Here is a 17,553-nt window from a genome sequence, read left to right on the forward strand (position 1 = left end):
TTGCATTTCAATATTTAAAGGGTGACCAATATATTTATTAGAGTGCAAAATACATTCATATGTCTTTTTATTTTACTCTGATTCTCAGAATGTAACATACAACTCCAATCTGGGACAGAAGTTAAAAAATTTGTATGTGACACTGCATGGGACAGTTGACTTTGGCAGCCTATAAATACACATGCACATTTATGCATTGCACACAGCAATTTCAAACCAAATATAGTTTCTTACTTATTTCATGTTTGATATAATTACTCAAACAACCATGGTCTCCATATCATGGCTTTATTTTCTCATTTTCCTCTATCTTTCTTTGTCGTCCATATCCTCTCCTTCTCCATCTGCATCATTTCCTTTGTGCCACCCTGATGATAGTTCTGCTTTGCTCCAATTTAAGAACTCCTTTTCCATTGATATGGTCTATACTCCTTATCATGGTCGATCTTGTGGTGCTATTCCTTCTAAAACAATCAGTTGGGATGAGAATGGCACGAAAGATTGTTGTGTGTGGAGTGGAGTTACATGTGATAACAGGACAGGTCATGTTATTGGACTTGATCTTACATGCAGTAGTCTTAAAGGAGTCATCCATTCCAACAGCAGCCTTTTCTTCCTTCGCCATCTTCGGAGTCTGATCCTCTCCTATAATGATTTTTGGGGCTCCACAATTTCATCTGAATTTGGTAAGCTTACTCATTTGGTCCACCTTGAAATTTTTGAATCTGGATTTTCAGGGTATTTTCCACCAGAATTCTCATATCTATCCGAATTGGTTTCACTTGTTCTCTCTTCAAATGATGAATTGATACTAGATACGTTTACCTTAAAAAGAATCTTTTCAAATTTAACATCTCTTGAAGAACTTTATCTATTTCAAGTTGACATGACTTCTGTTGAACCTGTTTCATTGATGAATTTATCTTCATCTATGACATCTCTTACGCTTGACTTTTGCAATCTGCAAGGAAATTTACCAGATAACATCTTTTACCAATGGCCAAACCTTGAAAAACTGTCTTTAGAAGCAAATGAGAACCTTACTAGTTTCTTGACTAAAACTAATTGGAGCAGTCCACTCAAGTACTTGGATCTTTCTTTTACTGAATTCTCAATAGATTTGCCTCATCTAACTAAAAGCATGAAGTCTTTGGAAACTTTGCTTCTGAGTAATTGTAAAATATTAGGATGGAATCCCACACTACTTCTTAACCTCACACAAATGACTTCGTTAGACTTCTCATTTAACAATTTTGGTGGTCAGGTTCCATGGTCATTTTTGAATCTAAAGCATCTCACTTATTTAAGATTTCAATTTAACAACTTTACTGGCCAGCTTCCGGACATTTATGCTCATAACTCGTCGCAAATTTCCTTTTCGTCTGACTCATCCAAAAATCAATCTTTGGGCCCTCTTCCATTGTATTTGGAATGTATCTCTTTGGATGGTAACTTACTCGATGGTAAAATACCTCATTGGATATATTCCCTCCAACTTTTGCAAATTCTAACACTTTCAGATAACCAGTTCACTGGTCAAATTGACGAATTCAAGTCCCGTTCATTGAAGGAACTTGATCTAAGCCATAACAAACTACATGGACCCATTCCTAGGTCAATTTTTCAACAAGTAAATCTCACTTGGCTAGATCTTTCCTCAAATAACTTGAGTGGTGTTGTAGGATTGGACGAGTTTTCGAGGTTGCAGAATCTTGTATGTCTTCAACTTTCGTTTAATAGTCTATCATTGAGTTCCGAAATCTCTTTCAACTATACTTTGCGCAGACTCACCTTATTGCATTTGTCTTCCTGCAACATAACAAGATTCCCCAATTTCATAAGAAACTCAAAACATTTGTTGGAATTAGATATCTCTTCCAACCATATTGATGGTCCTGTTCCCAACTGGCTATGGAATATTGGGAAGGATTCATTATTTTATCTAAACTTTTCACACAATTTTTTGACGAGAATGGAACAACTTCCATGGAAGCAATTGCAATATCTTGACCTTCAATTCAATTTGCTTGAAGGACAACTCCCAATTCCATCATCATCCATAGTTGTTTTTCTAATCTCAAATAATCAACTGAGTGGAGAGATACCATCTTTGATTTGCAATCTTAGTTTCCTTGAAGTCCTTGATTTATCTAATAATGTTTTGGATGGAAAGATTCCGCCATGTATTGGAAATTTTAGTTACAGCTTATCGGTGTTGAATCTGGGGATGAATAAATTGCATGGCAGAATCTCTGCCACATTTGCAATGGGAAACTCGTTGAGGAATCTGAACCTTAATGGAAACCAACTTGAAGGGCTTCTGCCACCATCTTTGCAAAATTGTAAAAAGCTGGTAGTTTTAGACCTTGGAAATAACAAGATAAATGACACTTTTCCCTATTGGTTGGAATCTCTTCCGGTGCTACAAGTTCTTATCTTGAGGTCTAATAGATTCCATGGTTTCATAGGCAGTTCCAAAACTGAACTCTCATTTCGAAAGTTGCGGATCATAGATCTCTCTAACAATGAATTTAGTGCTGATTTGCCAGCAAAATATTTTGAGAATTTTTTGGCCATGATAGATGCACCTCCAGAAAAATTGAAGTACATGGGAGAATCATATTATCAAGATTCTGTGGTTATAGCAATAAAAGGCTTTGATATCAAAGTGGCAAGAATTCTAAACATTTTCACAACCATTGATATGTCTAATAACAATATCACAGGAGAGATTCCAAAGTTGATTGGGAAGCTTAAGGCATTCAAAGGTCTCAACCTCTCTCATAACAAATTGAGTGGTTCTATTCCACCATCGTTCAGAAATTTAATTAATCTTGAATGGTTAGACCTCTCATCAAATGAGCTAGCTGGTGAGATTCCTCAGCAATTGACAGAAATCACATTTCTTGAAGTGTTGAACCTGTCAGATAATAGATTGGTCGGAAGAATACCTCGTGGCAGGCAATTCGATACATTCGATAACACTTCTTACAGTGACAACTTGAAATTATGTGGATTTCCATTGTCCAAAACATGCAACAATACTAGTGATGAAGCAGAGCAATCTTCACCCAAGTCGTTCCAAAATTTTGGTGATCTGGAGCAAAGAAATGGGTTTAATTGGAAGCATATGGTACTGATGGGGTATGGATGTGGATTGGTGTTGGGAATATCTGTGGGATATATTGTGCTCTTCAACAAACAACCTGATTGCTTTACGAAAATTGTGATCAAGTACTGGAGGAGAATGATGGGCTAGACATATGCAAGCGGGAAAAAAACCAATGCAAAATGCTCGTTCAAATGGTGGCTTGACAACAGCAAACAAGTAATGGAAACGGTGGCTTGAAAGAAGCATTTACTTCGTAGAAAGGTTGGAGAGTGAATTTTATATTTTATATAAAGGTAAATTCTGTATATTTTCATGGTTTTGGCTTGTTGTGTGTAATGTGTAATTAGTGTCAAATTCCTGCTTGTAACTATACTAATTGTATTTTAAGCCTTCTGTACATACGCATCTTCTTCAACAAATTAACTACGCATTATTAATGATGCTTTTTCCTAAGGACAGTGTAGCTTGATTGGATGAAAAAAAAGAATACATAATACCAAGTTTTTTTTTTTCTTTTCTTCTCCTACGCATATAATGAACCCTTTTGATAGAGAACTTTATTAGGAGAAGATTTAATATAATTTTAAATACCTCGCTGGAATACTTTTGGAACAATTGACCAAAACAAAAGTAAAAAAACTGAACGTTAGCAAAGACGTTTTTTTCTTTTTTCTTTTTTTCCCTTTTTAGCTACAATTTACAAACATGTATTGGTGATAAACAATCTAAATGTCAGCAAGGATTTTTTTTATTATTATTATTAATTACAATTTACAAACATGTATTGAAGAAATCACCAACGTATTGCGGCCTGATCTGCAGCTACAAACCTATAAATAAATTTTAGTGGGATGGTGTGTGCAAAATTTTGTTCAATATGAGAGTCCAAGTGGGAGTTACTTTTTGGGCCAACTTTTCAGAGTGGTAGATAAGATACTTTTTATAAATATAATACTATGATTCTTTGGCTATAAGAATGTTGTTCTATAATATATGTTACAATAAGAATTATGAATTGCAAGAGTTAACATTTTCCTATAATTCATGATTAAACAAGATTATGCATATGATTTACTTTAGTTCTTTCACTTTGAAACTTGAATATATACAACTACTTCATTAAATTTACTTTAATTCCTCGAATTTCATCAAATCTGAAAAGGTTAACTTCTTAAGAAAATAGATATGGGATACTTACCATGTGGAATTCTTTGCCTCCTCTTCTTTCTCATGCATTCACAACTAATTACCTGCTCTTTCTCTCCAACAAGTAGAGCAACACCATTATGCCCTTATGATCAAAGCCTTTCTTTGCCCCAATTCAAGAAAACTTTTTCCCATTGATACTACTTCAACTAGTGTTTCTTATTATGAGGATTATGATGAAATTGTTGGTTATCCAAAGACAGTCTTGGAAGGAAGGAACAAATTGCTGCAATTGGGATAGGGTCAAAGGTGAAAATGGAACAGGCGATTGGCTTGGACCTCAGTTACAGCTTGCTTCAAAGTCCCACACATGCCAACTATATTCTAGTTGTTTAGTTGTGCTTCTGGAAAATACATATTTTTTGTTCTGCTTTATGGTTTTTCCAGGTGTGTTTTTTTTTTATGTTTGTGGTTTTGGTTATTTGACTTGTATTTATTTTTTTGACTTTTAGTTCTTTGCTATACTTGTGGTTTATCGCATTTTACCAAACTGTTTTAGTTTTGTTGGCTTGTATAAATTCTTAAAAAAGCTCACTAAATTAACTAGTTTGCAAACTCCATTTAGTTGTGAGATTACTTCCAATGTGATATGCTTTTCTTTCCCTACTTTCTTACTAATCGATTATGCATCTGTGTAATTAATGTGTGATGTGCTTGTTGGATAAAATCATTGTTTTCACTTCTTTTGGTGTAAAAGATTTGATTAATTTTTGTGGAAAATCCTAATGGATAAATATTTTTGTTTTGGAAATCCTAATGAGCATATCTTGAATCTAAAACAAGTAATTAAGAAATAAAAATATAAAGAAGAGAAGTTTTATAGTGGTTCGGCTATGATAAGCCTACATCCACTCTTCAATTCTCTCTCTAACTAATTCTTATTAAAACCTCTGTGTCAGTACAACAAAAGCAACTTACAATCAACAAATTAAACTTGTTCTTGAATTGAACTAATTAATTAAAGAAAATTAAACCCAGCTTAAACAGCTTTAACATCAAGAACATGATCAACTACCTCCTTGTAACACCCCGACCCAAACCACATCGGAATTCGTGCACGTTGACCGAGGTTGACCATTGACCGAGTGGGTCAAAAGTTGACTTTTTGTTCCAATTGAAATTTCTAGTTGACCATGGTACCGTGGCAAAGTGCATGATGCCCCGAGTTCGTAGACTAGTAGCACGTCGAAAACGGAGCTACGGTTTGAAAGTTATGGGCAAAACAAGTCGAGGTGCAAACTGTCCAAAAGGTGCTGGGAGTTGACTTTTTATCGTTGTATAATTTTGTTTTGACTTTTGTATGGTTGTAAAGTACTCGTCGATACGAGTTCATAGACTAACGGTACGCTTAAATTGGACATTTGGTTAAAAAGTTATGGACGTGTGAAGTTCGCCGGATACCGTAATATTTTATTATATCAGGCTTAAGTGCACAGTAACACCACGTGTCGACACCTGATTGGTCCACGTGGGTGAACAGTGTCACCCATGGTGGCTTTTATTTGGCAAAAACAACAGGGAGGAGAGAGAAAGAGAGAGAGGGAGAGAGAGAAACGACTGGCCGCCGGAGTTGTCAAATTTTCCGGCCGATTATTGTTACACGTGCTGGCCAGACGGGAGCGCCTCTCCATTCCCGACCAACCCTCAAAATTTCATGGCCAACCGATCGGCGACGCACCCGGATCGGAGAGTTTTTAGGCGACGGCGATTTTTCCCCTCCACCACCGGCCACCGTCGTTTGACCCATTTTCGGCCATTTTCAGGCCACACGCGCCAGTCATCCTTCACCACCTCCTCATTTCCGGCCAGCCCACCAAATTTCACGGCCATCGGACCTCCAACACGCCGGGATCGGAGTATTTTCCGACGAGGGGCCGAAAACTTTCAAACCCAAATCTCTTCGCCGTCTGGCCTCCGTTTGCCTCACCGCCGGTCCCGTTGGAACCCTCTCCTCTCGGTCTACAAAACCCCCAAAAATCTCAGCCATCGGCCACTGGACGCTCCGCCGCGGGTGACGGTTGCTGGTGACTGCGACGACTGGCCGGGAATCACTATTCCGGCGAGTACCCAGTTGTACCGCCGGTCCTTCTCCACTAATTCCGACCTCTTGAATCCAAATTCGACATCCTTTTCCTCCAATTCGCAACGGTTTGGGGAATCGAGGAGTTGAATCCCAAAAGCTTTCCGGCCACCTCGGGTCCGATCTCCGGGAAGTAAGACCGAATCCGTGATCCTCGTCACTTAAGCTTCGATTCGGTATATTACTCGTCAATTTTGGTTGTCGTTTATGTTTGCTCCCCAGGTACCCATTTGGGAGTTACCCGATTAAAATATTAATATATTTGGTTGGTATATTGTGGATGTTTTAGGTGCACGTGTGGGTAGTATAGTTGATCCTGCGTAGGATCTTAGCTGATATACGTGCTTAAGGTGAGTGACCCACCTTTAAAAATATTTTGGGGCAATTAATTATATTTAATTGGTGTTTAATTGATATTTGGAATTATGCTCATGTGGTGCAATTTAATTATAATTGTGAAAAATTACTATTTTATTTTGATTTAATTTTATTTATTATGCATGAGTAAGGTATTTTCAGTAATAAATCATATGTGGTTTTAATATTATTTTTGGGCATAATTGGTTTAAATATTTTAAGGAAATTATTTGTTTAAATTGGTGGTTTAAATTTTATAATTATGCCTGTGGAATATTACTTGTTGGACCTCGTGTTACGAGAAAAATTATTTGTATATTGTTATCGATGGTTTCGTACCGGGTATGTTAAAGGAAAATATGTGGGATGGTAAATTTAAAAACTGGTATATTTCCCACGGTGATTTTGGAAAATCGGTACGGTAATAATTAATTTAATAATTATTTTAGACGCACTCATACAGTATTGGTGTTCCGGTGTATATGTGGTTAGCGCACAAGTTATTATGTCTCCCGTGAGTTGCCATTGGACCGAGGGCAGGTAGGTTTGATATTGGCCACTGTCAGGACCCGTCCAAAGTTCCCCACCGGAATCCTAGACAAGCCCTGATCCCAGGGAAACCCTACCGGACCCTCCTATGGAAAATCCGGCAGAACCTCCCCTAAGGGATGGACTTACCACAAAATTCCCTGCACTGAAAACGCACTTCTATAATTGTCCCCTTATTCCTCCCACAGTACTACAAGTTGGTCCCACAATTTCAGCACTTCAATATAAATACAGTAATCCAGTGCAAATTAAATACATAAGTGTCCCATACAGTATACAGAGCTTTATGAAGTACTACTAAGTATAGAATACAGCAAGAGTGAAAGAAATATTACAACTGCAATAAAAGAAGAAACAGGTACTGCCGAACTAAAACAGCGAGGAAGATCAAGTCCGCTCCGAATGAACACCGACAACCTGGTACCTAGAGGAACGGAATTTAAGAGTGTGAGATGCTAATCATCTCAGTGAGTGACCCTATCTACTAAACGATATAATACCACGGTAATACAGTAGATAGATAATAATTAATTGGAAAATAATAATTTCTCTCAAAACCCTTACAATTCTCTCAGTTGGAAAAGTTCCCCTTTTAAAACATTTTCACAAAACTCTTTGTTCGTATTCCCCGAAAACCAAGACATCAGATAAATACCAGAAACAGTAAGAATTAAATTTTAAATTCCAATACAGCTTTAAAACATTTTATTTTTAAAACCCAGTTCTGAAAATCATTTGATGCACCCACTATATACCAGTGGCGCCAACAGTACCCAGCGTCCCGAGGTACCGCCAGACAGGAGGTTATAGAAAGAAACCGGCATACGGTCACGTGGCGTCCCACTGCGCCGCTGCTAACCTGGTGTCCCGGCCATGGAGGGGTGGCCACCCTCATCCGATGGCAACCACAGGACAACCTCATAATATCACCTGCGCGCTACTCACACCCACCTGCGCGCTAATCATAACCGTGTGCACACTAACCATATCACATATAAACAGAACACCAGTACGTGCACGGTGCATCTAAAAATCATAAAATTCACAAATTTAAATTATATCATAGATTTCACATTTTGCATAAACATAGCGGGCATAGTCCATTTGCTTGAATCCGGAATTTCTCCGTAATTTCTTTATAATCAACACCATAAATTCCATGATTTTCAAATCCACCAACTCCCAAATCCACCAATTCAAATATTCACATTTTCCCAATAGCATAAATAATTCTCGAAATATGATAATCAAATCTCATAATATCTCATGGGCATACTTTATAAAAATTGGAGTCACCAACATAAACAAATATTTTCTTCGAAATATTTGAAAATCAAATCATGCCCGATTTAATGTTAAAACCACAAGAATTTCAAAATTCTCAAAAACCATAAAATAATTTCACATGGCATAAATTTATATAATGCACATTTTCTTAAATTCAATAAATTCCACAATAAATCAAATAAATATTTGGCACATAGAAATTAAATTCCAAATATTCAAAGCACACATAATAATCACAATTTAATTCCCGAAATTAATTTGAAGGTGGGTCACTCACCTTATGCACGTATCTCAATCAAGATCCTCCGTAGGATCGACTCCGCTACTCGCACGTGCACCTAAACATCCACAGTACCAAACCACAAATATTAATATTTTATTCGGGTAATTCCCAAATGGGTACCCGGGGAGCGAACACCAAATGATATCTAAAATTTATGAATTATATACCGAATCGAAGCTCGAGCGGTGATGATCACACATTCGGTCTTAATTTCCGGTGATCGAACCCGACGGGGTCGGAATCTCGTCGGAAAGCTTTTCGGGTTTCGGCTCCGCAATTCTCCCAACCCGTCGTGAATTGGTAGAAACGGATGCCGGATTCGGGTTCAGGAGGTCGAACACAGTGGACTGGAGTCGGCTGGGAAACTGGGTACTCACCGAAACAGTACTTTCTGACGAGCCGCCACGGTCACCGGCAACCGTCGCCGGCGGTGGCGCGTGCGGTGGCCGTTGGCTGTGATTTTTAACAGAATTAAAGATCATGGGGAGAGCAATCCAACGGGACCGGCGGTGAGGCAAACAAAGGCCGGACGGTGGAGAAATCACGGTTTGAAGATTTCCGGCCTCTCACCGGAAAACGCTCCAATCCTCGCGCGTCGGTGGTCCGATGGCCGTGAAACTTGGTGGGTTGGCCGGACTTGAGGAAAGGATGAAGGGTGTCAGGCGTGTGTGGCCGGAAGATGGCCAAAAGTGGGTCGATCTGCGGTGGCCGACGGTGGAGGGAAAAACTCGCCGCCGATCTTCGAACGTCCGATCCGGGCGCGTCCGACGGCCGATCGCCGTGAAAATTTGAGGTTTTGCCAAAAATGAGGAGGGGAATTTTGCTGGCCGGCACGTGTACAGTAATTTGACCGGAAAATTTGAAAAATTCCGGTGCCGGTCGGACTCTCTCTCTCTTTCTCTCTCCTCTCTCTCTTTCTCTCTCTTCCCCAAGAATTTTATCAAATAAAAACCCCTGTGTGACACTGTTCATGCCACGTGGACCAATCAGAAGCTGACACGTGGCATCACTGTGCACTTAAGCTAGATATATTAAAATAATATGGTATCCAGTGAATTTCAAACGTCCATAACTTTTTAACCAAACGTTCGATTTAAGCGTACCGCTAGTCTATGAACTCGTATCGACGAGTACTTTACAACCATACAAGAGTCAACACAAAATTACATCTCAAGAAAAAGTCAGCTCTCGGCACCTTTTGGACTGTTTGCACTTCAACTTGTTTCGCCCATAACTTTCAAACCGTAGCTCCGTTTTCGACGTGCTACTAGTATACAAACTCGGGGCATCATGCACTTCGCCACGGTACCCTGGTCAACTTGAAATTCCAACTGGAACAAAAAGTCAACTTTTGACCCGCTCGGTTAACGGTCAACCTCGGTCAACGTGCACGGATTCTGGTGTGATTTGGGACGGGGTGTTACACTACAGCCGTCCCCCTCCTTGGCCGAGATGACGGTTTCAGCAACGGTATTGTCGGGACACCGAAGTGCCGTATGCAAGTTTCTCTCTTTAATCTCCTGCCAGTCGGTGCTCGGGACGCTGGGTATCGGAGGGCATCACTGGTATATGGTGTGTTGCGTCAAGTATAAATTTTCGGATAGAAATTTCAAACCCCAAAGTGTTCAAAAATTATTTATTATATTTTATTACATTTTATTTATATTTGGGGTATTTATCTATTGTTTATTAAATCGATTGATCCCTTGGTTTTTGGGAAATACGAATAACGGGTTTTGTGAAAAGGTTTTAAAAGGGGAATATTTCCAATGGAGTGAATAGTGAGGGTTTTGAGAGAAATTATTATTTCCCAATTAATTATTATTTATTTATTTATTTAATTGCTGGTATTAATTAAGTTCCTTTACTTGTTATATTATTAATATTAAAAGTGTTCATTAGATAGGGTCACTCATTGAGATGATTAGCATCTCACATTTTTAAATTCCGTTCCCTTAGGTGCAAGGGCTAGTAGACGTTCTTCCGGAGCGAATCAAATCTCCATCGCTATCGTAGTTCGAGAAGTACCTTTGTATTCGTTTATTTCAATTGTAATATTTCTTTCATCCTTGTTGTATTCTCTGTTTAATAGTACTTTATGAAGCTCTGTATACTGTTCTGGACACTTATGTATTATTTATGCACTGGATTACTGTTATTCCTGTGAAGTGCTGTAAAATTGTGGAATCAATTTATAGTATTGGGGGAGGAATAAGGGGATGAATATAGAAGTGTGTTTTCAGTGCAGGAAATTTATGGTAAGTCAAACCCTTAGGGGAGGTTTTGCTAGATTTTCCTTTGGAGGGTCCGGTAGGGTTTCCTTGGGATCAGGGCTTGTCTAGGGTTCCGGTGAGGAATTTTGGACGGGTCCTGACAGTTGGTATCAGAGCTCTAAGTTCTAGTATTCCTAAAGGACGGTGCATTATTGTGCATCTCATTCGCGTCTAATCTCTCGTTTTACACGTCTTAAAGCGTTCTTTCCCTTTGTCTCGAAGCAAATTCGTTACCTGAGTTTGAATAAATTCAATCTTCGAGGGTGTCAATTAGAATCATCTATCCTAACGGGAATTCCGATGGCCTAGTCGATGGTCGAGGATTGCCTTTTCTTTTGAAGGTCAAGTAATGGGGGCAGATCCAATCTTTGAATCTTTTTGGGATCTGAAGCGACCCTAGATATGGATCGAGTGGTTATGCATCTTATGTTTATGGACCATTAGCACAAAGGAGTAAAGTTAAAGTGTTTCAGCTTACCTGAAGTGGTGCTTCGTGGAGGAGTTAGGAAGCCTTTACGGAGGTTAATTTCTGTCGTCATTGTAAAGAGCTATTGGAGAATGGTTGTTAAGGGTCTATGGCCCAGGTGGTTGATGTCGAAGAAGATGGTGAGCGTTGGAACCGCTAATAGTGGGAAGCAAATCGAAAGCATTTTTCCCAACAAGTTATCTGGATTACGACCGTAAAAAGGATATCGAATCATTATTGATTTGGCTTTGGACGTCGATCTATTTCAGTACTACCATACCGTGTGACTCTGTCAAAGTTAAAGGACTGAAAGGCTCAACTGCAAGGTGAATAAAGGTTTCACTAGATCGAGCTTATCATCGTGAATGACATCTGTTCCGTTCATGGAGAAGAAAGATGATTGCCTAAGGGTGTGTATCGGCCACCAACGACTTAACAAGGTGACCACCCATAATCGATACTTGTTGTCGAGTATGAATGTGTGTCGATCAACCTTAAGGTCAAGATATTTTTCCGATCGATTATTAAAAATTAAATACTTTTCAAAGTGATATTTGAAATTAAAAGTATTTTATTCAAGTATTTTTTGTTTATGTTCGTACATGTATTTGTATGTTATATTGTTTGATATTATACTGCATATACTGAACCATACGGAGGCGGCAAACCAATGTGGTCCATGTAGAGCTAGCCCTATAATCATGTTGCCTACAAGTCCAGGGGATCAGACGACCAATATAGGCAACCACCCTGGTTTGTATTGGTAGCGAAGTGTCGACGACAGCTGGAATCATGGATTATGTAGCATGTTAGAAGGTATCGTACGTACCTCCATTACGAGCATGCACATTTCATTTTATGCTATGGATTTTAAGATATGATTTTATGCATTTATTCATGTTTTTATTATTGTTCCAATGTGGAGTTTTAACAATTGCCTATGCAAGTTAAGGTATTTTACACTAATTAAAATAATTTTCGTATTATTATTATTTCATAAATTATATTTCGATTTTTGAAGAACTTTGGAAATTTAATTTGGGTTGATAAATTGTGTATATTTTATGTTGGTGGTATATTTGAAAAATATATTTTATTATTTGTTTTATGTTATGGTTTTTCCAAGACCGACTTAAGGTTTAAGTATCGTCAATTGAGAATCCAAAGTAGGATATCGTTAGGTTCAAAAAGGAGATCCTAAAGGGAGCTCCAGTTTTGTTTGTGAAGAAGAAAGATGGTAGTCTACGACTATGCATCGACTACCGCCAACTTAATAAGGTAACCATCCCTAATCGCTATCCATTGCCAAGGATAAATGATCTATTTGACCAACTCTAAGGTGCCAAAGTGTTTTCCAAGATCGACTTGAGATCTGGATACCATTAGTTAAGGATCCGAGAGTCGAACATTCCTAAAACTGCCTTTAGGACGAGGTACGGACATTATAAATTCCTAATGATATCGTTCGGACTCACCAATGCCCCAGCAGCTTTTATGGATTTGATGAACCGGGTGTTTCATCTGTACTTGGATCGTTTTGTCATTGTATTTATAGATGACATCCTGATCTATTCTAGGAGTCAAGAAGAGCACGTGAGCCATTTGAAGAGAGTGCTCCAAACTGTAAGGCAGCATCAGCTATATGCTAAATTCGATAAGTGTGAGCTCTGGTTAAATCAAGTGGGTTTTCTCGGATATATCGTGTCAGCCGAAGGCATCTATGTGGACCCTGATAAGGTGAAGGCAGTGTTGAGTTGGGAGTGGCCTACCACTATGAGGGAAGTACGAAGTTTTCTTGGATTAGCAGCATATTACCATCGTTTTATAGAAGGGTTTTTGAGAATTGCTGGATCGCTTTATAACTTAACCAGAAAGATCGGTTGAAGATTGCCCAAGATCGACAGAAGAGTTACGCCGATGTACGTAGGAAGGATTTGGAATTCGAAGTAGGAGATTGGGTATTTCTAAAGTTATCTCCATGGAAAGGAATAGTACGCTTTGGCCGACGAGGTAAGTTGGGTCCTCGTTATATTGGGCCTTACGAAATTACGAAGAGGATTGGCCCTGTGGCTTATAGATTGGCATTACCAAAAGAGCTAGCTCGAGTGCACAACGTGTTTCATGTTTCGATGCTATGGAAATATATTGCAGACCCTTCACACGTACTCGAGACTCCTGACACAGAATTAAGGGAAGATCTTTCGTATGTGGAGCAACCAGTGCAGGTTTTGGATCGCGAGGAGCGGGTGCTACGTAACAAGACTCTTCCTTTAGTTAAAGTTTTATGGCGGAACCATTTAATTGAGGAAGCAACGTGGGAGCCCGAAGCACAGATGCGTGATCAGTATCCTTATCTGTTCCAGTGACGTGCGGAATTTCGAGCACTAAATTCTTATAAAGGGGGAAGGTTGTAACACCCCGACCCAAACCACATCAGAATTTGTGCACGTTGACCGAGGTTGACCATTGACCGAGTGGGTCAAAAGTTGACTTTTTATTCCAGTTGAAATTTCTAGTTGACCATGGTACCGTGGCGAAGTGCATGATATCCCGAGTTCGTAGACTAGTAGCACGTCGAAAACGGAGCTACGGTTTGAAAGTTATGGGCAAAACAAGTCGAGGTGCAAACTGTCCAAAAGGTGCCGAGAGTTGACTTTTATCATTGTATAATTTTGTTTTGACTTTTGTATGGTTGTAAAGTACTCATCGATACAAGTTCATAGACTAGCAGCACGCTTAAATTGGACATCTAGTTAAAAAGTTATGGACGTGTGAAGTTCGCCGCATACCGTAATATTTTATTATATCTGGCTTAAGTGCACAGTAACGCCATGTGTCGACACCTGATTGGTCCACGTGGGTGAACAGTGTCACCCACGGTGGCTTTTATTTGGCAAAAACGACAGGGAGGAGAGAGAAAGAGAGAGAGGGAGAGAGAGAAACGACCGGCCGCCGGAGTTGTCAAATTTTTTGGTTGATTCTTGCTACATGCGCCGGCCAGACAGGAGCACCTCTCCATTCCCGGCCAACCCTCAAAATTTCACGACCAACATACCGGTGACGTGTCCGGATCGAAGCATTTTCCAGCGACGGTGATTTTTCCCCTCCACCACCGGCCACCGCCGTTTGACCCATTTCCGGCCATCCTTCACCACCTCTTCATTTCCGACCAGCCCACCAAATTTCAAGGCCATCGGACCTCCGACGCGTCGGGATCAGAGTATTTTCCCGCGAGGGGCCAAAAACCTTCAAACCCAGATCTCTTCGCCGTCCGACCTCCGTTTGCCTCACCGCCAGTCCCGTTGGAACCCTTTCCTCTCGATCTACAAAACTCCCAAAAATCTCAGCCATCGTACCGGGTATGTTAAAGGAAAATATGTGGGACGGTAAATTTGAAAACTGGTATATTTCCCACGGTGATTTTGGAAAATCGGTACGGTAATAATTAATTTAATAATTATTTTAGACGCACTCATACAGTATTGGTGTTCCGATGTATATGTGGTTAGCGCACAAGTTATTATGTCTCCCGTGAGTTGCCATTGGACCGAGGGCAGGCAAGTTTGATATTGACCACAGCCATCCCCCTCCTTGACCGGGATGACGGTTTCAGCAACGGTACTGTCGGGATGCCGAAGTGCCGTATGCAAGTTTTTCTCTTTAATCTCCCGCCAGTCGGTGCTTGGGACGCTAGGTATCGGAGGGTATCACTAGTATATGGTGTGGTGCGTCAAGTATAAATTTTCGGATAGAATTTCAAACCCCAAAGTGTTCAAAAATTATTTATTATATTTTATTACATTTTATTTATATTTGAGGTATTTATCTATTGTTTATTAAATCGATTGATCCCTTGGTTTTCGGAAAATATGAATAAAGGGTTTTGTGAAAAGGTTTTAAAAGAGGAACATTTCCAACGGAGTGAATAGTGAGGGTTTTGAGAGAAATTGTTATTTTCCAATAAATTATTAATTATTTAATTGCTGGTATTAATTAAGTTCCTTTATTTGTTATATTATTAATATTAAAAGTGTTCAGTAGATAGGGTCACTCACTAAGATAATTAGCATCTCATGTTTTTAAATTCCATTCCCTTAGGTGCAAGGGGTGGTAGACGTTCTTCAGGAGCGAATCAAATCTCCGCCGCTATCGTAGTTCGAGAAGTACCTTTGTATTCATTTATTTCAATTGTAATATTTCTTTCATCCTTGTTGTATTCTCTGTTTAATAGTACTTCATGAAACTCTGTATACTGTTCTGGATACTTATGTATTATTTATGCACTGGATTACTGTTATTCCTGTGAAGTGCTGTAAAATTGTGGAATCAATTTATAGTATTGGGGGAGGAATAAGGGGATGAATATAAGAGTGTGTTTTCAGTGCAGTAAATTTGTGGTAAGTCCAACCCTTAGGGGAGGTTCTGCTGGATTTTCCTTTGGAGGGTCTGGTAGGATTTCTCTGGGATCAGGCCTTGTCTAGAGTTTCGATGAGGAATTTTGGACGGGTCCTGACACTCCTCCTGCCGTTGTATACGCTCATATTCATCTTCCTTATCTTTGCAGCGACTAATGTAGCCCACAAGTAGACCCAAACCAATCACCACCATTGGTAATAGCGAAGACCAATTATCGTTCAATTCTTTTATCACCCAAGAAAATCCACCCCTTACTTCTGTGCATATATCGTTGTGCACATCGAACCATGGATATATGAGGGTTTGGAAAGCAGGATCAAAGAAGTTATCTATGCCATGGATAATCAAACCTCCATCATTAGAAAGATTCCATTCGGTGACTTTGACTCCATTCAGGGATGCATATTAGTCACTTTGCAGAGTAGTGACAACCAGAGGATGACCAAGAAGTAGAGTATCAATCTTGGTACCATAAGTAACAGAACTCAAATCCCCATTCTCAAGCTTCAGAGGCACAACATGATACCGAAGCAGTGTCAATGGCGACTGTGGGTATTTGGAGGAGACGAACGCACTGTCCGGTGGACAAAATACAGTGAGCGTGGAATTGCCGGACAACCATTAGGAAACATTGTGAGTCTTGAAAAACACGTCCAAGATCATGGACATTGCATGATAGCCTTTGTCAGAGAGAGATTTCGATGCCATTGCCAAGTTGAAGTTGTTGTTATTGTTACCTTCAGCTTGGGTTGAGAGAAGAACTGCCAAAACAAAAAAGCAGAACAACGATTTGGATGCCATGGGAGCTCAGTTTCAAGATTAACGCAGCAAAAGAGCTAAGACAGAAAGAAATTGTTAGGAAAGGAGATAATAGTTTTGAGTTGGAAACAGGGAAATATATAGATGGAAACCCAAATTTGGAAACTTATAATACAACTAACATTATTATTATTAGTATTGGAATAGAGTTCTAATGGACTCCAAATTTTGGAGACTTATAATGCAAGTAACAGTTATTATTGGTATTAGAGTTCTATTGGAATCCCAATTTTCGAAACTAAAGTAATATTATTCATTATTGGATTAATTATAGTTCAATTGAACTCCCAAATTTCGGAAACTTACGTAACATTATCCGAATATTATTCTAACTAATCCAATATGATGCATATACACTTAGGTGTACTAAAGCCTATGGATTGACTAGGGTAATAAACACGTGTCATAGCCTTGCAATTTATTCTTATAATCTGATGTAGTATATCTATGTTTACTTGTATATCACGTTAGTGTTGGGTATGTGCCTCTATAATTTTAGGTAAGTGCATACTTGTGCTTTGTATATATTTTGGGATCTTGTCAATATAACTGTGAGCTTCTCTCAAATCTTCTCACACAGATTTTTAGGGAAGGAAGCTTGTTTTGTTATTGGTGGATTTTGATTCTATAAAATGATTTTAATTTAGCAAGAAACAACTAAAAGGAACAATAGTGAATACCAGAAGAAAATTAAATTGGATATTA

At 39.1% G+C, this 17,553-nt stretch overlaps 1 protein-coding gene across 1 annotated transcript; it reads left to right on the plus strand.

Annotated features, from left to right (window-relative positions):
- Positions 1-268: 268 nt before the first annotated feature.
- Positions 269-3,259, plus strand: LOC112490679 (receptor-like protein 33). Its single transcript, XM_025070903.2, has one exon. The coding sequence runs from the start codon at positions 269-271 to the stop codon at positions 3,257-3,259; it is 2,991 nt and encodes a 996-aa protein (XP_024926671.2).
- Positions 3,260-17,553: the final 14,294 nt, after the last annotated feature.

Source organism: Ziziphus jujuba, chromosome 1, assembly GCF_031755915.1.
Source record: "Ziziphus jujuba cultivar Dongzao chromosome 1, ASM3175591v1".
NCBI classification, from domain to species: Eukaryota; Viridiplantae; Streptophyta; class Magnoliopsida; order Rosales; family Rhamnaceae; genus Ziziphus; species Ziziphus jujuba.

Coding starts and splice junctions, on each gene's coding strand:
- LOC112490679 (XM_025070903.2), top strand. CDS start 269: ATGGTCTCCATATCATGGCTTTATTTTCTCATTTTCCTCTATCTTTCT.